Source organism: Pyxicephalus adspersus, chromosome 9 (genome assembly GCF_032062135.1).
Source record: "Pyxicephalus adspersus chromosome 9, UCB_Pads_2.0, whole genome shotgun sequence".
In the NCBI taxonomy this organism is placed as follows: Eukaryota; Metazoa; Chordata; class Amphibia; order Anura; family Pyxicephalidae; genus Pyxicephalus; species Pyxicephalus adspersus.
Genome location: NC_092866.1, coordinates 51,600,232 through 51,625,236, shown reverse-complemented (window position 1 = coordinate 51,625,236; position 25,005 = coordinate 51,600,232). Strand labels below are relative to the sequence as shown.

The following is a 25,005-nucleotide window of genomic DNA, read 5'->3' as shown; positions in this document are numbered from 1 at the left end:
TTAAGGTCTATGGATTGATTGGGTTTGTAATACATTTAAAGGGATCAATAAATAAATTTAATAAATGGTCAACCAGGGGGTGAGTACATAGCTCATAGGTGTCCACAAAAATCTAATCATTCCCCAGTCCTGCTAATACTTTACATTTGTTACCTATATCCCTATGTCAATCGGTAATTTTTCCTATTGTGAATGATAACAAAAGAGTTGCTACAGGTTGCCAATAATCTCATGTCTATAGATAGTTTTGGCTGGTAACCCATTTAGGGTGATCAATCCAAAAAAAGGTCAATGGGGGGGTGACAACATAATCTAAACATTTCCCATTCTCTACTTTCCACTTGACCAATACTTTTATGTCTATAGATAGTTTTTCTCAAGGCACATCCCTCATTCCCTAAATTCTATCAACATTCACATGCCCATAATGTTATTTATTCAATTCAAGTTGGCTGCAAGAAAACAAAGCAGGATCCCCTGAGTCTGACGTACACTAATACCAGAAGCTTCATGGATTTGGCACACATCAGAGTTAAGAAAAGTTTAAATGCCTTCCGTCACATCTTAACGGAACACACAAAATAAACGCTTTATCCCAACACGTGAACACACAATACACTCACCCTTTTCAGCCACTTGAAATGTTTATAAATATCGATTTCAACATCCATTCTTTGAGTCCATTTCGTAAATCAAATCCCCTCTGGAAAACCGGTTTGTTCTTTTGGCTGTAGCGGCAGCCATTGTTTAGCGATACGCGTTTCGTGTGCCTCTTATTAAAAAATAAAAGATCCTGGAACGTAAATAAGTGATCACATTTTACAGAAGCCTCGTCGTTCTGCCTTGCAGGCTTCTCAGAGCGATACGACTAAGAGAATTAACCGGAGGCTGTCGCTGGTGTGATTCAATCTCCTTAATTCTGTGCAAGCGAGGAGGAGTCACCGTGTTGGTTTTACCTCCAGGATCGAAGATCTTTTCCCTTCGCTGATGGTAAAACAACTAGCTAAATATTGCCAAAGTCAGAAGGGAAATATTTTCCAAGGATTGTAAGTTTCGGGGGCCTGGAACACATTACTCCAAGACCCCTATTTCCTGTCTGTGGCTGCTTGTCACTTCATTCCCTGATACTACAAAACCCTGACAGCAGCTCCTGCAATGTGATCTCCCCGCTCTGTGTGCGAAACTCACACAAGTCCACGGACAAAAGAGGCATTTAGGTAAACACCTTTGTGGAGTGTGAAAAGAACCAGAAGAAGGGTGAGCAACTGTAATGTCACCGCCATGTGACAACAAATATGCCCATGGGAGGATTTGTGTCCAGAGAATGGGAAGAAAGTCATCCAAAATAATAATAATTATTATTAATCATAAACAGGATTTATATAGCGCCAACATATTACACAGCGCTGTACATTAAATAGGGGGTGCAAATGACAGACAGTGACACAGGAGGAGAAGACCCTGCCCCAAAGAGCTTACACTCTAGTAAATAATGAGCGATATTATTATTATTATTATTATTATTATTAATAAACAGGATTTATATAGCACCAACATATAACACAGCGCTGTACATAAAATAGGGGTTGCAAATGACAGACAGATACAGACAGTGACACAGAAGGAGAAGACCCTGCCCCAAAGAGCTTACACTCTAGTAAATAATGAGCGATATAATTATTATTATTAATAATAAACAGGATTTATATAGCGCCAACATATTACACAGCGCTGTACAATAAATAGGGTTGCAAATGACAGCCAGATACAGACAGTGACAGAGGAGGAGAGGACCCTGCCCCGAAGAGCTTACACTCTAGTAAATAATGAGCAATATTGTTATTATTATGTTTATTATTATTATTAATAAACAGGATTTATATAGCCCCAACATATTACACAGCGCTGTACATTAAATAGGAGTTGCAAATGACAGACAGATACAGACAGTGATACAGGAGGAGAAGACCCTGCCCTGAAGAGCTTACAATCTAGTAGTTTGGGGAATGTACACACAATAGGATGGGAGATATGTAGTGGTGAGAAGTAATGACAGTTTAAGAGACAGAAGAAGATGGGTAGGCAAGTTTGGAAAGATGGGTTTGAGCGCTCCTTTAAATGAGCAGAAAGTAGGAGCAAGCCGAATAGGACGAGGAAGACCATTCCAGAGAGTCGAGCAGCTCTAGAAAAGTCTTGGAGCCGTGCGTGTGATGAGGTTATGAGTGAGGAAGTCATTAGTCGGCCATTGGAGGAACAAAGAGAGCGGCTAGGTTAATATTCAAGTAAAATTTGCAAATGTTGCATTGGCCACCCAATCTACAAAAACACATGTAAAGGCTATTTAAAAAGTATAATAAAATAATATATTCCTCACATGTGACTGCCTAAGGCATTTTGTGTTATAATATTATTATTACACAGTATGTATATAGCGCCAACATATTACGCAGACCTGTACAAGTCCATAGTCATAGTCAAGGTTTGCCCCCTTGCCCCCTAATTGTGCTGCTGTGTGGTCACCTTGCCACATAGCTTTCCAATGCGGGTAATGCGAGGATATACAAGTAGTCATTTCAGCACAGGTGTTAGTATTATTAAACAGGATTCCTATAGCGCCAACATATTACGCAGTGCTGTACACTAAATAGGGGTTGCAAATGGCAAACAAATACAGACAGTGACACAGGAGGAGGTAAGGACCCTGCCTGAAGAGCTTACAATCTAAGGGAAGGTTCCCTGTGGTTACAATCAGGTCACTGACATTACTGTATTACATGTAGACAGAATGAATCTGCACGAGATCTGCAGAACTGAGATACAAAAATGTCATGCAGTCATTATTACAGTACATACATATATACAGAATGTGCAAATGGGCTGCAGAAGATCAGCAATACCAAGATACAACAAAGAACGCAAACAATGCTGTGCAGACAATATTATAGTACGTGGCTGTAAATAATTTGCAGTAGATCTGCATTACAGAGATACAACAAAGAATGCAGTAAAATAATGCTGTGCAATCATCACCATGGTACATAGCATGTAGACAAATGAATTGTAAGAGATCTATATATAAAAAAATCCCAAACAATACAAATGTTTGCCAAATACAATGCAGTCATTATTGTAGTATATACATGTAGACAGGCTGTAAATGGGCTGCAGGAGATCTGCATACCTCAAGTACGACAAAGATGCAAAATAATGCTGTGCATTCATCACAATTATGTATAACAAGAGGCTGAAAATGAGAGATAGAAGATTTCTATACCCATGACACAACAAAGAATGCAATAAAATGCTGTGCATTCATCACTATGTAGACAGCAACAGGCTGCAAATGGGCTGTGAGAGATCTGCATAACTGAAATACAATAAAGAATGCAGTGTAGGCATTATTGTATTACATGGGTGTAGACAGAAAGAGACTGTCAATGGGCTGCAGGAGATCAGCAATACTGATACATAACAAGAGATGACGTTAAAGGGCCAGTTCACTGAAAAATGACATCTCAGTGTTTGGTCAATGTTGGGTAATGGATAAACCATTTGTTACTTACATTAGTTACTTAGGCTAGGTACACACGTGCAATTGTTCTCATCCAGCTCAGTGATGGACGACCATCGGATCAATGGAAAGGATCGTGAAAGATCCTTTCCAATGACAATGGTTGCATGTGTGCATGTAGCCTTAGTTATTCATTCATTGGATCTGGGGTTTCTCTACTTTTCTAAATATTCCCTAACCAGTTATCGGATCAGCAGTCAAAGGGTAACAAATCCCTATTTCTTCCAAGGTGCTCAAGAGATGTTAAATAAAAAGAGATCAGCTGCGGAGGGACCGCTGGTAAGATTGGACTTAGACTTCCAGAGTTCAGGTCCTCTTTAACTTCACAATCCGGAAGATTTCGGAACATTCTGCTCTGTTCTTTGCTGATGGGCAGTGTTTAGGTAGCATGGCATTTTGCTGCTTTGGCAGAGATTAGCAGCCTTCCATCTATGATAATAATATACGTAGGATATTCCGGGATCTGAAACACCAACCTGCCAAAGTATAGAATAACAGCTCCTCAGACCCCAAATATCATGAACAGATTTCCGCCTGTGTGAATCTGGAGATATATAACAACGGACTTGTGACTTCCTATTTGTGTCAAGTTTTTAAACAAATAAAACTTTTGATTTGAGAGGGAGTGCAACAATCACATCTAAAATAAATCCAATAATGTCCAAAATACCTTTGGACGTTTCTGTGCTCTTTAGGTATTGGGTGAATGTGCATTGAATTCATTTTGCTTGAAGTAAACATGACTTGGTCAGTACTTGGGCATATTAATGTATTATATTAGAGTACAGTGATCCATGTGTGTACATACCAAATATAAGGCCATCACTTCAAACCCTGAGAGAGTAACAATAGTATAATAATATAATACAGTATAATAATAGTACAATAATATAATAATAACTACAATATCCTGGATCAACATGTTGTATAACCATTGATCGGGAAAGCCTGCTCCTATGCTGATTAAACCTACTGGAAACGTAAGTAGGGTTCAAGGGGTGATTGAAATGGGGTGACTGATGAGTGTAAACCATAGCAATGGTCTATAGGTAAATGTTATTATTGATAAATACAGTAATGAAGGAACAGAAATATTGTTAGATATTAGGGATGATTCTGTAGCCAACCCAAATCCAAACATCATCAATGGGTCTGATCATAATGCCTAATATTATTATTATATATTATAATAATACTAATGCCTTGGTATTCCAAAAAAAATTGCCCGAGAAAAAATGTTCAAGCTGGATTCTACCACCTCCCAGAAGTATATTACCAATAGAGAAAACATTTAAACCCACACATACTGGGGTAAAAAGAAGTAGGGAGTTTCAGTGGTATCAAATATAGGTAAAATCATCAAATCATACAAAATACCATATAAAATTTTTGGTTTCAACAATTTAGTCAGAAAAGTACATGTGGTACATACATGTTAAGTAAAAGAAGAACCCATAGTTGGACAACACATCATGATGTTACAGTCAGATAGTTAATTAAACCGGACGCGTTTCGCAGAGAAACTGCTTCTTCATTGGTAGGAAATATCACAGACTGATTTTCTATGGCCTAATTGGAGGACATATGCACACTGAAAGTCTTAAGGGTAGGGAAGCCCTTCACATTCAAAAAGGCTTGTTGTACAGATCCACCATTAGGTATCCTCACAGACTACAGATGGAGACCATTAGGGTCTATAGTGTGAATCTGTACTGATCAGAAACATAAATCTCTATATAGTAGCGCTGCAATATGGCGGCTGCCAGCTCACACTAATTTATTACATTACACATGGGGGACCGCACATGCAATACTCATCATTAATATTCATCATTTGCCTAATTTGGCACAAATTGACCAATATATGGCTGACTTTTGGTCTCCTACGCTCCTACACATTAACCCCTGGATGAACATATAGTATATTGTACAACAAGAAAAGAAGTTACAGGGTATATATTTTGTACTCTGGAAAGAACTTGTTTCCTGGGCTTCTGCAAACATTTCCAAATAGGCAATGTCTATGTTTACAGGCTCTGCTGTATATCATATACACACTGTAAACCGTGCCGTGGCAGGAAAACGCATCTTGTAAACACATTTCCCAGCACAGCTGTGTCATGGCTCTGCATGACTATCTATATACAGATATCTCAGTCTGTCAGTTACATGAGAACAGGCAGTGAATGTAATGTAACCCTCCTCACTTCCTCAACAACTGCAAACTGTATTTGGCCACTGTGTCCCCATCTCCATGCAAGCCAGAGGCTGGGATAGCTGCTCTCATTACCATGGAGGAGGCATTTATACACAGTCAGGTATATGAGCAATCTCAATAAGGGAGATCTTCTATTCTGACAAGTGAGCAACAAAGTTAAACAATAGCTTTTATTCATTTATTAGCAACAGCACATAAAAAAAATTCAACACTTTTAGTAGATTCTTTTTAAAAAAAGTAATATTTTTTGATTGATAAGGAGGCCAGGACTATTTCATTTTACCTGAACTTTGAAGAGCTTCCTACTTCACCTAAAATCTTTTTAATAATTCCTTCTACAATTCTATAACCACATATGTCCAAAGAGGGATCAGAGCAAGGAAACATAATAAGGAAAATACCTATTACAGTTTGTAAAATGTAAGTTGTCTTTGGATTTTTTTTTTGCATAAAAAGTTTCTTTTTTGATTTTTCCACGCTAGTTAAATAGTAAAATAGTAAAGTATTTTAAATAGTAATTAAATAGTAATTTTAAATAGTAATTAAATAGTAAATTTTTATCACCTATTCTAATTTTTCTCAACCATTTTACCCTTAAGAAACCCTTCAGACTATAATTGGGTTTGCTAAAACCAATTTATTGGGGATCAGTGGAAAAAAAGCTGTGGCCAGTTAAAAAAATGGTGGCTGGAGTACCACCTTTATAGACAACTAAACACATTATTAGTCATGGCCATACCGCTGGTGTTGGCCACAGAACTATGCAGGATCATCAAATTATTAATACATTATTAGTTATTATTATTAAAACATTATTAGTCATGGCCATACCACTGGTACTATGCAGGATCTTCAAATTGGAGATTGATCAGCCACAGTTTGAAGCAACCTCTGGAGGAACCATTGAAATCCACAGAACTTTGATTGATAACGCTGGACCTATTCTATAGTATACAATGAAAGTTTACCAATCCAAGGCCACATAAAGTGGTAACAATATAATTGCCATAATACCACATTTTCAACAACCCTTATTTTTATAGCCTTGCCAATAAAACAGATCTAGATAGGCACGAATCTTTGATGGGGAGTATGGCTGATACTTGGAGAGATTTGGAGTGGAAACATTTAAAACAGCATTTTCAAGGCATTTCCAACTAAAGATAAGTTATAAATCATCTCACACAAAAATATATAGACAGACAGGAAAAAGTGAGCTTCAAACATCTTACTTTGCAAAATTACCAAAAATAATGTTGTAGATGTGGCCATTGATAATATTGACATTGACATAAAAAAGAGACAAGTACAATTGTGGTGTAACATACAACACCCTCCATGGATATAGGAAACAATGGCACGATAGTAAACCTGCCTTGTAAATTAATTTACAGTCAGCAGTGTATTTATAGGTGTGTTTCACCAGAGGGGTTTGTAGATCTGTCCGTCAATCAGTCATTCCACACTATTATTTTACAAAGTCCACACCCACCCAAACAGCTCTGCAAATATAATTACTGGTAAATACCTAAAAAGTGGCAACAAGGTAAAGTATGAATGACATAATATGAATGAAAAATACAAATAATAAATAATAAAAATGGATACAACAATACTAGTAAAAATTTCTATTAATGCCACTTTCACTACTAGGAAGCAAAAGGAGGAGAATTTACAGAATTCAAAGTAAGTATATAAATAAATAAATAAATATATATATATATATATATATATATATATATATATATATATATATATATAATAAAGCCATTGGGTGCATTAAATAAGTTTTTGTATTTTGTCAATAACTAAAAAAAAATGTTAACCGTGATCTTTATTTGGCATAGTGATATATGACTATTAGAGTTTGTCCAACGATGGTGATCATCAAGTAAATGATTTGGCCAACTACAAATTATATTCCCAGGTGGTTCTTCTTTGACATTGATTTTATAACAGGGAAATCTCCCTGGCATAGTTTGTAAATCTATTTCTAATTTTCTGGAAGTTGGCAATAAGATCTTCCGAACATTTATTCTTTCTATGAGTAGTACAAGGGATGGGTGAGTAATACTTTAACATTAACTAGGAACACATTATTGGATTAGTACACGAAGAACACGAAGGTGGATGCAGAGGTTACCTGAATATTCCTTTTTATGAAACTTTACTCTGTGATCTTTCACATTTGTAAATATTTCCTCCTACAGCACCTAGCATTCCCAAGTTCCAAGTATAAACCAGGCCAAACTCTGTTTAGCTTCCAAGATTAGACAAGATCTGGCCCATATCTCGGGTGGTGTGGCTATGGCCTTTGACCTAGCAGTATAGTTTGGTATGTGGGAGAAAAACAAAGGGTCTATTGGAAATCCTTGCAATCACAGGTAGAACATACAAACACATGGAAAGAAGCCCAGAAAAAAAACTTGTGCAACAACATTAATTCTAGCAGAGAAAACTGGAGCCACTTATCAAAGATTAAACATACAGACCAAGGAACGTAAGTGCAAAGAGTCACTGGGAAATAAAGGAAACTTTTTGTTTAGTTTAACTTTACACCATCCAAAATAGTTAATTCTGGCTCCACATCCCTCAGTTATAACATCCAAATATCAATATAATATAATGGGAGTTTACCAGTGACTTTTGCAGAAAATTCCCAACTTTTATTGACATCAATAATGAAGATGTCCATTTTAAAGAAGAGTAATATATCATCACGTGTCATATGATTCTGGATATGATAACAGATCCCTATTATTTATGTACATGCATATTAAGTTGGTACTATATAAATACTGTTTTATAATAATATGTTAATAATAATAATATTGGATCAATTAATCACACAATTGAATTTGAAATAACTTTTTGGCATCAAATACTAAAGTATCAGTTTGGCTAGACCAGGGGTCTGCAACCTGCGGCTCTTCAGCCTCCTTGTTGTGGCTCCCTTCGGCTGCCGCGGGGAGATCTCTGATCGGGGATCCCCTTCCTCCCAAGACACTGCGGAGGAGGGGGATTCCCTATCCGGTGTTCTAATGAAAAAAATCTACCAGTGAAATAAATCTACCACGGGGCGTGTACAAATGGGTGTGTACAATGACATCCCCCTCCTTTGAACCCCAATTCCTCTGGAATGGGGAGATGTACAAAACCAAAAATGTAGGTGCAAGTGGGGGACACCTGTGACTAACACCCCCTAAAATTTAATTGTTAGGCTATCATCAGAACATAAAGAACTCTGCCCATCAAAAAAATCTACCGTTACACATTGCTGGAGGCACCTGAACCCCAATTTCTCTGGAACAGGAAGGGGGTACAGGTGAACAAAATTAGAGGTGCAAGTGGGGGACACCTGTGGCTAACACCTCCTAAAAACTCCACCCATCAAAAAACCCTACCCTGTTACACATTGTTGGAGGCTTCTAGCACCTAAACCCCAATTTATCTGGAAACGGGGGTACAGGTGAAAAAAATTTGAGGTGCAAGTACGGGACACCTGTGGCTAACACCTCCTAAAAATTCATAAAAACTCTGCCTATCAAAAAAACTACCCTGTTACACATTGCTGGAAGCATCTAGCATCTGAACCCCAATTTCTCTGGAACGGGGGGGAGGCGGTACAGGGGACCAAAATAGAGGTGCAAGTGGGGGACACTTATGGCTAACACCACCTACAATTGAATCACTAAGGCATCGTCAGAAAATAAAGAACTCTGCCCATCAAAATAATCTAGCCTGTTACACATTGCTGGAGGCTTCTAGCACCTGAACCCCAATTACTCAAGATTGGGGGGTACAGGTGAACAAAATTAAAGCTGCAAATGAGGGACACCTGTGGCTAACACCCCTTAAAATTTGATCGCTAAGGCATCGTCAGAACATAAAGAACTCTGCCTATCAAAAAAATCTACCCTGTTACGTTAGAAGCCTCTAGGCCCTAGAAGCCTCCAGTTTCTAATGTATCATCCTGTTACATTAGAAGCTGGAGGCTTCTAACGTAACAGGGTATCCCCCAATCTTGAGTAATCCACAGGTGTCCCCCACTTGCACCTCTAATTTTGTTCACCTGAACCCCCTTCCTGTTCCAGAGAAATTGGGGTTCAGGTGCCTCCAGCAATGTGTAACGGTAGATTTTTTTGATGGGCAGAGTTCTTTATGTTCTGATGATAGCCTAACAATTAAATTTTAGGGGGTGTTAGTCACAGGTGTCCCCCACTTGCACCTACATTTTTGGTTTTGTACATCTCCCCATTCCAGAGGAATTGGGGATCAAAGGAGGGGGATGTCATTGTACACACCCATTTGTACACGCCCCGTGGTAGATTTATTTCACTGGTAGATTTTTTTCATTAGAACACCGGATAGGGAATCCCCCTCCTCCGCAGTGTCTTGGGAGGAAGGGGATCCCCCATCAGAGATCTCCCTGCGGCAGCCGAAGGGAGCCACAACAAGGAGGCTGAAGAGCCGCAGGTTGCAGACCCCTGTTCTAGGGGCATAGTTCAGTGTTTAATTTATTTCAAAGTAGGCCTACACATGCACACTTGTTGTAACAGGTAAAATTAAAAAAATATTAAAACTTTTAAAAGTTTATAAACTGTGTTATGTTTTGCGGCTCCAGACTTTTTTTCTTTAGTGGAAGAGGAGGCAAAATGGCTCTTTTGATAGTAAAGGTTGCTGACCCCTGGGCTAGACCAAAGACCATTAAAAACCGATCTTGTAAGGGTTCATCAGATCAGAGCACTTTATCTTATCAGCTGCTATATTTGGTTGAGAAGAAAGCCAACACAGCCCAGCCAGGGGCAAACAAATTATATGTAGACAGAATCCTAAACATGGAGGTTTATCCGTGTTTTTTTAGGGTCCTTTCAGACCCTAAAGTTTCAGGCCACACAACAGCTCGGAGAGGCAAACCAAAACACAGCATGGTGGCTCAGTGGTTAGCACTCCAGCCTTTACAGCACTGGGTCCCAGGTCCGAATCTTGGCCGGGACACTATCTGCATGGAGTTTGCAGGTTCTCCCTGTGTTTGCCTAGGTTTCCTCCCACATACTAAAAACATGCAGTTAGATTTATTGGTTTATCACCCAAAAATTGCCTTTAGACTGTGGTAATGGCATATGACTATGGTAAAGACATTAGATTGTGAGCTCCTTCGAGGGACAGCTAGTGACATGACTATGAATTTTGTACAGCGCTGTGTAATATGATGGTGCTATATAAATACTGTATAATAATATATACTTATATTTTTTTATATATATATATATACTGTCTAGATATAATTTTTCTCTTGGTGTTCTTTTATTGCTTTTTCATGTAGCTCATTCACAGCTGTTATTCAAATTATTCTCACTTTGCCGTTATTATAATTCACCAAATACGTTTTCCTGCTTTGACTATAATCCGTATTCTATGTTTACTTTCCTATAACCCTCTCTCCTGACTGTTTGGATTGGCTTAGTTAGCAACATGGATGCTCTATAAATCATTCAGCGCTGCTCTCTTCTTTGCATATACAACATGTTACAATCCATCACCCAGTACATAGTCCTATATGTTTGCCGTGTCCCATAAACTATATGATTCATTGTTCTCTTTTATCTGAATAGCTGCTCATATTCTGCATGTGTTTTTTTTTCTTTTTACGTAATTCTTTTGGATTAAAGGGAAACTCCACCCAAGTTCTTCAATATCAGTTGTGCATCATGCTGAGCCATGTTAGCTTTTATTATCTCAAGGAGTCAATTGGAATGATATTGTCGCTGGAATTTAGTCCCACCCAAATGTCACACCCGTTAAAACCATAAAATCAAATGGAGATACCGCATTCCACGGATTGATTATATATAATGTCAATAAACATAATTATTGGGAGTTTAGTTGAGAGTCTGACACCTTTGTTATGGAGGCACACATTCCAATAATTAGCACATGGGGATGTTTTACTGTATAGCTTCAATGACTTTTTCAGGTTTGACTAAAGAAAGGAAGAATTTTATTGTTGTGTCCCCTTTGAGGAGCTCTCCCTTCATTTCCTGTACTGGAAACCCAACAAGAGAAAAAGTCTTAGATTGTAAGCTCTTCGGGGCAGGATCCTCTCCTCCTCCTGTGTCATTGTATTTGTCTGTCACTTGCAACCCTTATTTAATGTACAGCGCTGCATAATATGTTGGCGCTATATAAATCCTGTTTAATATTATTAAGAATAATACTAATAATAAAGTCCATTCTTTCTGGTGGCAAAGACAATTGAATCGCTCGGGCCTTAAATTGGTTATATATATTTTTTTTTTAAGAAAATCAAAGCATTGCTTGAGCTCTGCTTTAAAGTTGAGGTAGTATTAGGATGCGATTTGGCATGGCATCAGCCTCAAATACATATACAGCAGAGAGCAGACCAGCAGAAGGAGAAGAAGCTCTAGGAGCCAATCAGTTATGATGGAATGCTCATGTGATAATAACGGACATGCTGATTGTTGCAGACAGAATAGTGATAGAGAGATGAGCTCATCAGTCTTCTGCTTCTCCTTCATAGCCCAATCACAAGCTGGGGGTAGGATACAGATTTTAGTTCTATTGGTTAGCTTGAGCAGAAAAAAAATCAGGTGGTCAAACTAGCTTTCTGTTATGGAAGGGCCAGCATTGGATGCACGGGAATGCAATTTTATTAGCGAATACAACAGCTCTCATATTTCTCAAATTTCAATTGTGTATCTAGCTGCTTTGCTATTTATTGTACATTGTTACATAATATGTTGGCACTATATAAATAATGTTTATATTATTTAATTATTATTATTATTATTAATATTGTTATTATTAATAATAATATTAATATTTTAGCTTCAAGACACAGTCTGGCCCACACCTAAATTCCTATACGTCTAGCTAATTTCTGTCCATGCCACAAGAAAGCACCCAGTTGCTGTATATGTATGCAAGGGGTGTGGGGTGTAGGAGCTGGATCAGCACAGACAGTAATCCTGAACTCCCAGAAGGCTAGGATGTAATGACATACAAAGAAGGGGGGTGTATTATGGGAATTTATGTCCATAAAGCAAATTCAGAAGCACATTAAACTGACAGTTTTCTTTAGGAAACTCGCAAATTATTTTATATATTAGAGGTCTACTTAATATGAATTCTCATGTGTAAAGTATAATACAGCCCAGGACAGGAAATTGTTGTTGACTCTTATGTTGTTATTGAGTAAACTTCCTGGATCCGTGCGGCTGACTGCATTTGGTGAATTGCAATGTAAAATGACAACTATACAGTTCCATGTTCTGGAACAATACATACATAGAATTTACAAAGCAGTGCCATGCAGCAAGTGAAATCTACTGCAAACATTGGCTGGGAAACAAGTGGGCTCATCTCAAAAATATTCCTTTTTTTCTGTATATGTTTATATGTGTGTGTGTATATATATATTTATATAAATATATATATAAACCTAATCAGCCATATTGGTATATTACATGCGTAGGCTCAGCTTCTTGCTTTGTAGAACTATACATTTCCTATGCTTTATGTCTGCTACTATGGGCCTGATTTAATAAAGCTCTCCAAGACTGGAGGGGATACACTTACATCAGTGAACCTGGGTGATCCACCAAACCTGGAATACATTTTGCCAAAGTCATTTGCTAGCAAAGTGAAAGTGTATGCTCTCCAGCCTTGGAGAGCTTTAATAAATCAGTCACATAAGTAGAACACTACCAAGAAGTCCGTCTACTTTGGCCAGGGCTTTATGTATCAAACACCTTTTTTCTAAATTGCCTTATTTTGGGTTTTCTGGACCTCTGAGACCATCGGCAGCTTAACCTATAAATGGCCAGGTCAGGTGTTCCCCGCCGGTATTTGGCACTCCACCATGGGCTCTCTATACACATGGAATCTAAATGCATTCAGTGGCGCTTGGAAATTATTTGATTGCAACATTATGCAACTGCATAATGCACCCCTCAGCTCTGCCATAGACACTCTTCTACATCTAAGCCAGACTTTCCCAAACTTTTTAACATGGGGAACCCTTCAAATAACTTTCATGTCCTCAGGGAACCCTTTCTATAATTACTACATCTCACAGTACATTAGTGTCGGGATCAGTAGGAAGAATACTTCTTACATTGGTGGCCATTGGGAAGAATGTCACCCTTACAGATAGCCAAAAATATAATGGGTGTCAGGTAAACTGACCTGAGAGGCGCAAACTGCTCATTGCTCAAGCAACCCCCAGCAACCTCTGGAGGAACCCTGATTGAGAAACTCTGATCCAAGCCTAAAGCTAGGTACACACTTCCAATAATTATCATTAGAAAACGAACGAATATGACCGATCAACAATTATATTTGAACGATCGTATTTTGCACAATTCTGTACATGCTGAAATGATACGATCGTTCAAATGTAATCCACCAATATTGTACACACGCTAGATACAATCGTTCAAACGATGGGGGGAGTGACATGGAAAGGAGAAAGTGTATTGCAGAAACATGCACGATCACACGATAGATAGGCCGTTCACACGATAGATAGTGAACGATAGTAGGCCAATCAGATTCGCTGTGATGGTCGTTCATTTCCAACGACAATGCTCGTTCATCGGTCACCTTTTTTGTGAAGGATTTTCGGCCGATCGGTTGTTTGTTTCCAACGATAATTATTAGAAGTGTGTACGCAATCTAACATATACAATAGGGTGCCTTTATTTTTAGTAAACCCATAAAAACTTTCCTTTGGCCCACCTGGTCTATCCACCATAAGGCAACAGCAATCTTTGTCAAATCCTTCACTGCGGCAATACTTCCTCCCTATCCCAGACCATGAGCTATGTGTGGCTGTATATTATGAGTGTTCCAATGCATTGTTTTCTGAAACAAAGGTAATAAAGATCAAGGATTGAGTTTGACGGACATCTCTAGATGCCAAGTTCCCTGGCCATGGCAGAGTTGCGTCAAACATGGGGGTATAACATATGGCACAATGTGCCAAACAATAGAACTAAACAGTAAGAGACCAAAGCAAACTACTCAATTGTTATAGATATTATTATACAAGAAATAAGAATTCGCTCACGGTAAAATAATGAAAGCAAAATAGTTACCTTGTTATAGGAGTGAGTTTATCTGGGGTCACTTCCTGCCCGGTATATGTTCTGCCATTCCTCCAGACAAGTGCACAGTCCTATTGCTTGCACTGAGTCAGCGTCCTTTCCCTCTACAATTCAGGAACAGTGGCATTCTTACAGTCCATGTGCTCAGCTCCAGCCTATCACCTGCTGATTTACTTGTTCAATGTTCTGTTGAACATTGACCACAAACAACACAAAGGAGGAACTGGAAAGAATGTGATAGACTGTAACTTCTCCCTCCCGGCTAAACACTTTGTGAGCCTTAAGGGAGGGATCTGATATGACATTATAAAGTGGCCAATTTAGACAAAAGCAGATGACTTTAACACCTGAGTTTCTGCACCTGTATATCCCTTATGGACCGGGAGGATTTGAGCAATGGGCTTAAAGCTTCCGCTATTACTTTGTTATTAGATATGACATCATGGAGATAGTGTATATGTTGAGGGAGGGGAATATACAATTTATCCTACAAATCTTTTCTTATGTTCTTTATATTATGATGGAAAAAAATGTTTATTATTATTGTTATTAAACAGTATTTTTATAGCGCCAACATATTACACAGTGCTGTACAATAAATAAGGGTTGCAAATGAAAGATAGGACCCTGCCCAGAAGAGCTAACAATCCAGGAGAACACATAGGGCCTGATTTATGAAAGCTCTCCAAGGCTGGAAAGATCACACTTTTAGAAGTGAAGCTGGGTGATCCAGAAAACATGGAACAGATTTTTAAAAAATCTTTTGCTATTTGCTAGCAAACGTTCGGATCCTGGAGCAGATCCATTCCAGGTTTGCTGGATCACCCAGCTTCACTGATGAAAGTGTACTCTCTACAGCCTTGAAGAGCTTTCATAAATCAGGGCCATAGAAAGAACACTACCAGGGAAGTCTGTCTACTTAAGGTTTCTATAATTAGCCAAGGCTTAGCCTTTATGTATCAAACCCTTTTTTTTTAAATCGCCTTGTTTCAGATAATCTGGAGATCTGGGACCATCTATTTTCCTAGCCAGTGTTTTGCACTCCATCATGTGCTCTCTATACACAAGGCATCTAAATACATAGGGCCTGATTTAATAATGCTCTCAAAGACTGAAGAGAATACACTTTCATCAATGAAGCTCGGTAATTCAGCAAACCTGGAATGGATTTCTTCAAAGTCATTTGCTAGCAAATGTTTTGAATGCTGGACCAGATGCATTCCAGGTTTTCTGGATCACCCAGCTTCACTGATGAAAGTGTATCCGCTCCAGCCTTGGAGAGCTTTAATAAACTAGACCCATTGGTGGAATACAGTGGAAACACTTCATGGCTAGGAAATTGTTTGATTGTGGTATTTCACAACTGCATAATGCACCCCCCACTGCTGGAAGGTCACTGAAACAAGTTGGATTTTTGTCACAGGAAATATTCTTTCATAATCATTCTGAGTGACAGATGAAAGAGAACTGTACATGTTCCATGGAGAGCGAAGGAGGGAGGATTACCAAGTGGCACCCTGCTGTGCTCTCCTCCCTTGACTTGCATTGTGATCATTTCCAATTGTTGTTGTGCTGTGACCAATCTATGAACGACGTCGGACGGCCATTGATTCAGATTGACACCATGACGAGCATGAATATTTGGCTGCATCAGAATATATTAGACATGTGTACATACTATATCCTTACTCCTCAATCTAGCCCCTAATCATAATCACTATATTAACCTGAACCCTAAATCAAACTCTTAATACCAAACTTTGAAATCACAATTCCAAATCCTCCGATCCACTAACCCTCATCCTAGCCCATAATCCACACATGCTCCAACACCTTGGGATCATCTTGGGGGAAAATCGTATGTGTACAGCAGTCCCTTCATGTCATTCAGCAATCCACCATGGCCAATCACTAAATGACCCTCCAGGATGACCGATTTATTTTCCTATGGGGGGGATGCAAGGGGTGCGTATTCTCTTCCTTCCCTTCTCCAAAGAACTGAACAAAGTATGTGTAGAGCTCATGTATTCTAAACATAAAATTGACGGGTGTACATAGTTTAACTCCCGGCCCTACAATAGCCAATACCAAAATACCGGAACTAAAGAGAGTATGCAAATTCAGCAAACAAATTCAGTACTGAAATACAACACGCCAAGTATTCAATGTTGGGAAATAATGATACAACAAATGTGAGAAAGAATTGTGAGGTCCAGTAAACTTTCTTAATTCCAATCTTGCAAATTAAACCTAAAAGGGAAATCCATACCAAGCACATTGCAGTAATAAATATACATTGTAGATAGCAATCTACCTGCTTCTGTTCATTCCGGGCAATTCTTTGCAAAGTTTTGGCCTGCTTGTTGTCCATTTCCATTGGTTTAAATAGAAATAAGTGCAATATATTCAATATTATTTATTGTATTGTACTTTAAAAGGTTGTTTTGTAACCTTTTAAAAAAATTAAAAAAAAAAAATTAAAAATGCAACTTTTATTAAAATCATCTGGTGATTCTCCCATTAAGGTTTCTGCTACAGGGTGATAACTGTGACAATTTGTGCTCCTATATTTGTAGAATTACAATGGGGGGCACATCAGTACAGTAAGCCGGGTTTCTAAAAGTGGACTTATTACAGATTTCCTGCTTAACTTTGGTTTATGAAGTACTAGGTGGAACTCTTTAACTCTCATTAAGGGAAATCCTTTCATTTTTAACACAAAAGTGCTGAATAAGCAATTCTTTAAATGAAATTATTTTATTTATGTTGGTGTTGAGAGAGCTAATTTAGGTATCAGAAGGAGAATAATTGGGTTATTCTGTCCTAGGAAAGGTTAGCTTCATGGCCTAAAAACATTGGATAATATAAGCTTACTATGATGCTTGCTCAAGAAATCTAAAGAAGAGGTCATCTGGTAAAGACCACTACTTATAGAATAATAATCCCACAAAAAAAATGTTGTTCCTTTCTCAGAGCAGTCATGATAAGCAACCCCCTTCCCCCTTTCCAGCTTTTTAATAAAAAATAACTTGTTTTTTGCATTTTAGCATTATGGGTCCAATACAATCCAAAAGGCCAGGTAATGGCCAGTGTACTCACCAACCACTCCATGACATAAGATGCCGTTGCGTTGGGTATTTGGTTTCTCAGGGATTCTCGTTCTTGCTGACTTTCCACCATTTCAAGGGATATTTTTAACTCCTCTACAAGATGCAAAATTGTTATAGTTCCAAAGTATTCCATCGGCATTGGCGATCCTACTTCAAAAACTCCATTGGCAAACTCAGTGACCGCCTTTGTCCCTGTTGGAAATGAAGGAGGATATTAACATTTTGGTTTTACGTTGTATAAATAACGTAATGTATGTAAAAATGTATTAAAATTTAAATAATACAGGATGTGGGTAAGTTGTATTTTAAAGTTATTCTAGACCTAGGAAACATCAGATTTCCAATAGTAGGAGACCACAACGCGTTTGGCCTAAGTTCTAAAGCCTTTAGGGGACTTTAGAAGTCACAGTCATGGACAGTTACTGCATATGAGAATGATAATAAAAAATATATGCTAATCAGTTTTTGCTTATTTCACATAATGATAATAATAGTATGTACATTATTATATACAAAGTACATGCCTATATATCAAAAAAACACTTTGTATATAAGCATGTACATATTATTATTATTATAGCAATTTTTTTTTTATTATTATCATTATCATATGCAGTAACTGTCCATGACTGTGATTTCTAAAGTCCCCTGAAGAAGCCAATGCGGGCAAAACGCGTCGGGTTATCACATCATATCACGATTATTCAAGCACCTATATTTCAGGATCAGTAGTGTCTAGATTATCAGTGCCTTATCTGCCTTGCCCCCCCACTGTTTTGTGTATGTTGATACTGTATGTTATATGAAGTTACAATGACCTACTTATAATACACTATTCTAAATTGCCCAAAAAACTGCTTTTTGTGTTCTTTATACCAATTTTTCTTTTAGTAAAGCCATTCTTTTACACCTCCATTACTATCTTTACCACTATACCAACTTGTAATAGCTCTTCCAAGATCTTCACTATATGGCCTATTGGGCACCCCACAGTCATCACCCCCCAGCCAGGCTTTGGGCAGATAATCTTTTATACATTCTTATGATGAGGTTATCTACTAAAAGTAACAATTGTGCAAGTCCTTTTTTAACTTATGTGAACCCATGAAAAAAGAAGAACTTCAGAAGACCTCTGCCAGCTCTTAGAGGTCATACAGCAAAAATTGTGGATGAGTAATAAGAAGTCAGTATAAAACTAAGACTAGGAGAAGATAAACTATCATGGGAGAACCTAGGCAATCCAGCAAACTTGGAACTGATTTCTTTCAAACAAATTGTTATTAATGACCAAATGTTTCAATTTTGCAGTAGATACATTCCGGGTTTGCAGAAACACCCAGGTTGTCCCATGAACGTCTATCTTCTCCAGTAGTATATGAATTAATGGTTTGCCTTTTTACTATATTATTTCAGTCTAATTACTTACCTAATCAACTCGGCTTTACATAATGGCAAAAATAAGAGAGATCCCAATGGTTGAATTGCCCTGAAGGGGTTTCCCGGTAATCCTATTTTACAGATGATTTGTTTTTTTTTTTAAGGAATTTAAGATTTTTATATTTCACCACTTGGTGTCCCCACAACACTGGCTGCATAGCGGAGGAAGTGTTTGGAAATATGTGCGGAATGTCAATGCTAAGGTACAATAGCAGGAAATATTACCAAGAAGGCATTATTATTATTATTATTATTATTATTAATAAACAGGATTTTTACAGCACCAACATATTAAGCAGTGCTGTACATTAAAGAGGGGTTGCAAATGACAAACGAATATGGTCAGTGACACAGGAGAAGGAGAGGACCCTGTCCCGAAGAGCTAACAATCTAGTAGGTGGGGGAATTAACACACAATAGGAGGGGGATTTGGAACGGTGGGAAGTAGTGAAGGTTTTAAAGGACAGAAGAAGATTGGTTGGCAAGTTTGAAAAAATGGGTTTTGAGCGCTCTTTTAAATGAGCAGAAAGTAGGAGCAAGCCAAATCGGATGAGAGAGAGAATAGAGAATTCCAGAAAATAGGGGCAGCTCTAGAAAAGTCTTGGAGCCGTGCTTGTGATGAGGTTATGAGTGAGGAAGTCATTAGTAGGTCATTGGAGGAGTGGAGAGAGTGCCTGGGGGATTATTCTTCTATCAGGTCAGAAATGTAAGTGGGACAAGAACTGTGGAGAGATTTGAAGGCAAAGCACAGGAGCTTGAGTTTGATTCTAAGGTGAAATGGAAGCCAATGAAGAGAACTACAAAGGAGTTTGGTGGTCTCTGGGGACAACTAGGGGCGGATTTTAGAGATGTTGTGTAGGTGAAAGTGACAGGACCTGGAAATGTTCTGAATATGGGGGGTGAATGAGAGGGCAGAGTCAAAGGTGACACCAAGACAACTTGCCTGAGGGGAGGGACGGATAACAGTGTTGTTAGTTAGAAATAAGCATACAACTAAATGGGACAAACCGACTGATGAATGTTCCATGTAGAAAAGGGTCTGGCTACCCAAAAAAAGGAAATCACTTATTATATATCAGCATTTTTTTGGTTTTTAATGGACTCCATTTGCCAGATCTCTACACTTCAATCAATACATATAATATTATAAGTGGAATCCACAAAAAACATTATAGATTTTAAATTATTTTATTGTATGGAAAATAAGGATGGAGGAGTGAGAACCCAGCTGAGGGTTGGAATTCAATGTTTGGTGGGAGCAGACCCAATAGTCATGGCAGGAAGGTCCAATGGTCAAGTCCAACCAAAATGATATTTTAATTATAGAAGGGCCCCCAGTGGGCTTTGCCAGCTCCTAGTTTCTAACATATTGCAAATTTTATACTGAAAAGATTTAGATGCTGTATTACTTGGCTGTTCCTGTCAACATGGGAGTGTGTTAGGTGTTCCAGATCCTCTTTTCCTATATTTCAGGATAAGAAATATAATAAAAACCAAGGTTGGAGGATGGGAACCTCTCAAAATAGAAACAACAGGTATGCAGATACAGGAACTCAAACACAGAGATTTCACCAATTGAAGACCAAAAATATGTTAAAAAATATCTTAAAATCTTGGCAAACAGCTGCATATATAGGAGCTCATTTATCTGAGATATTTTACCTGCAAAAGTTTTTTAAACTTAGTCAGTCCCGAGATTTGCACTGTCCTACCAGACCATAGTGAACTAATATTTTTTTGTTAACAATTTAACAATTCAGCTTGGTCACTTCCCTGCCCTCAACATATGATTGGACAATAGGGGGGCAGCGGAAGCACAATAATAATAAATTATTTTGCTCTCTCTGCTCTTTTCTCCTCTTAGAAAATGTTATATCACTTTACTTGCATGGCAGCACACCTCCTAATGCTGTCCCCCTCTATAGTCTGAATGATGTTGCACAAGAGATTAATAGAGGTTAATATTAAGAAAAAAATCAGGTACTTTCACAGACTACATTTTAATATCATTTTTATCAAGTTTCTGGATTGCTTCTTTTGTTTGGGAAAACCTGAACCAGGATAAAAATGTAACTGAAATGGATTGTTATTTATTGGAAAATTTGATTGTGGGTTGCTGGTATACCACACTTATTCAACTGCTATCTCCCTTATTTCTTTTTAATAACCAAGTTGGATTCTAGCTCAACAATATAACAATATAGGATAAAGCTATTAAGGACATGACATGAAAAACCTCAGAACATACCTAATATCCTACAAATATACTTACACTAGTCACCATTAGATTTATTTTGTATTTGTCAACTGCCTACTAACAATCCTGAAATAACATTGCTAAACCAAAGCACAAATTGCTGTTTTCTGTGTGCCAATTAACGAGTAAAAGGATCACTTTTGACATTCCGACACCTTTATTATTAGTAAAGAAGGAAAAAGAAGGCTTTCCAAGCAGCATGAACAGGGCTGCGGGCGATGTCAGCCCCGTCACATCCACTCAGCTTCTTCCCAACATTCAAATTATTTTGATTAGACATGTTGACTTGAAGGAACCACTTTGAAGGAAAATGTGAGAAAGTATGTACAAACATTGGACGGGGCAGCCAAATGACTAGATATTTTTATTTTATATGAAAAAATCGCAGAGGAAACGATAAGAAAATTTAAAGGAGAATTCTGCAATGTTTTTTTCGAAGGACATTGGAAAGCTATACATTGTAATAATTAGATGTCTAAGTAAATGAAATGATTCATGGATACAGCTGATCTATGTCTAATTATCTTTTTTTTGTTACATATCTGCCTCTTGGTCTCTCCAATATCCGTCTGCCCCCCAGTATAGCTAGGTACACATGTAAAATAGTTTTAGTCTGATAATCAGCTCAGGGCTGATATCGGACGAGAATCTTGCGTGTGTACAGTGCTTGACGTCCATCGTACGAACAGCCGTCCTGGCGGACGAATAACTGTAATGAAAGTAAAAGGGGAGAGAGTGCAACGGTGTGCCGCTCTGTCGTTCTCCCCCTCCCCTCTGCATAGAGCAGAATGGCGCTGTATGTACAGTGCTCGTTCATGCATCGTGCAGTCATTTGTCATTGGAAAGGATAGTGAAAGATCCTTTCCAATACCAATTATTGCACTTGTGTACCCAGCCTAAATGAGTCAGTACCTGTTTCTGCTATATGCACAATACCATCTCATACAATCTACATAAAGTGTCTTTCTGTGCTGGACAACCGTAGCGTTCAACACCAGTGGACAATAAGTTAGCAAATGTGGGTTCTAATTAAAAAAAATATTGTTTTACTAGAGTTCTATGAAGTCCAATGGCTATGTAAGGGACCTAATGGCTCTTAGCCTCAAGCATACAAAACCGAACCCATATTGTACTGTATCCCTAAAAAAGGGTGGCAAGGTGTCCCTGGTATTGTTTTGGAACTCCAACTGTACCTATCCTTAAATCTATCATTATTTCTTATCTCACATGTTGTCATCCAGCAACACTTTTACCCCTTTATGTAATGTTTCAGCTATTCTAGGGCTCCACCACTATGAGAATATGCCAACTGTGTAAAGAAGACCTTACTGTTCTTTACCACTTCTGCTACTGAAATGTTATGAACATAAAAACAGATGACTAAAATTAAAAAGTAAAATTATAAATAAGTAAAAACTATTTTTAGTGAGCATATAAAAGTTTTTTAGACATCCTGAGGCCATAGACAGTAATGAAGTGTGCCATATGCCCCCTTGAAAGCTATACCAGCCTCCAAACTTCTGGTGTTCCCCATGTTTTTGGTGTCTGAGAGTGTGTATGCAGTGTGTGTATTTTCAACTAATGAAGAAGTTTTGAGATCGGATGTTGGATGAAAAGATCTGCCCCACAAATTTGTTGCAAGTCATCCCAAAGGTATTTATTGGGTTGAGGTCAGGGATGTGCAGACCACCATAGTTCCTTCACAACAAACTCATCAATCCAAATCTTTATGAGGCTGTCATTGTACACAGGGTACAGTCATGCTAGAACAGAAAACGGCCATCTCTAAACTGTTGTCACAAGTCTTCGAAATTCCCAATTGTCTTGACTTACTTTGTATGCTGTAGTGTTACCTGGAAACCTCAACCTCAGTAATTTAAAGGGGTGTCCATTTACTTTAGGCATGTTAGTTTAATAAAACATTCATAAACATTATTCCATTTAAGCCATTCTGTTTTAGATACATTTTAATGACTTAAGTTTCTCTTTACTCTATGAAGGGATCACAGACAATCAGGGGATTTTGGTTTTTCTTTACCACCCCTATTAGATGTGAGAAGACACCATGGATGAGGTGGACAAACAAGTAAACTTTACCAAGTTATGATACAGCACATGTTTGTTCTACCAGTGTAAATGTTGATTTTAGAAAGCAGCTGAAGCAGGGCAAGTGAAGGTTATGTAGCTAAAACGAATGAGTACTGGTTAATTTTTAATTCTTTTCTCCTTTTCCCAGAACAGATCGGACCCTGCTGATTTTGGAATCTTTTTGTTAATGAGTGGTAAACAGTAGAACTTAACGAGCTTTCGGTCATGATTAATTAACTCCAGGCAGACATGGCAATCCTACTTGTAAAATTCCACAGTAAATGAAGTCTAAAGCCGGGGCAGGATAAAGCACAAGGGAGTGTTTAGTTTGTGTTAATGTTTTAGAACAGATTTAAAGGTGCCAATAGACATGAGAAAGGTCCCTCAATACACACCTGCAAATGTGTTGGCATATTATGAGGGCCTGATTTATAAAAGCTCCCCAAGACTTGAGAAGATAGACTATCATGACACAATCTGGATATCAAATGACCAGGTTCACCCATGAAATACTATCTTCACCAGTCTTGGAGAGCTCTAATAAATCAGGCCCAATATGTTCAGTCAATAAACAGACTCCAAACATTATTTATGGCAAATTAACAGTCCTGGAAAACATATTTTGGATAACTGATCCTTCCCCATAAGAAAGGTCGTAATAAATCGTGGTTGTATCCAACAGAGGGCCCCACGCAAAACTGGCTCGGGCTCTACCAAATAAGTAAAAGGTATGCAGGAGGGGGACTCCTGTAGGCTCAGGGGGCTCCAGGACCAGCACATTTTGCACCATCCTTTGTCATAATTGTGTATTTAGATGGAGAAGCACCATGTTTATGAGTATTTTCTTGATCACAAGCATTTCAAGACCATTGAGAAAGCAAGAGATGAGAAAGTTGTGTGTTGTTGATAACAAACTTTCTATGAAAGCATTTATTACTGCCATCAAAATATCTGTAGATAGGGAGAATCCAAGGACATATTCAGGCCTTGTATGTATGATTGTAATAATGGTCTTTACAATAGATATACAATAATCAGCCAATATGTTAAAACTACTTGCCAAATATTGAGAAGGCCACCCCTTGTCATATGGGGACATGGGCTCTACAAGTCCTCTGAAGGTGTCCTGTGCTATCTGGCACCAAGAGGTCGGTAAAGCAGCAGCTCACATTTAGATGAAGGTGAACACTTCCTTT

General features: G+C 38.2%; 1 protein-coding gene across 1 annotated transcript in view; it reads right to left on the bottom strand.

Moving 5' to 3' along the window:
* PPFIBP2 (PPFIA binding protein 2) overlaps window positions 1–25,005 on the bottom strand; it is a 96,325-nt gene that overhangs the window by 56,205 nt on the left and 15,115 nt on the right. The window contains exon 4 of the mRNA XM_072421540.1: window positions 18,017–18,219. Within this exon, the coding sequence (XP_072277641.1) occupies window positions 18,017–18,219 (203 nt within the window). The remainder of the gene's footprint in view (window positions 1–18,016; window positions 18,220–25,005) is intronic.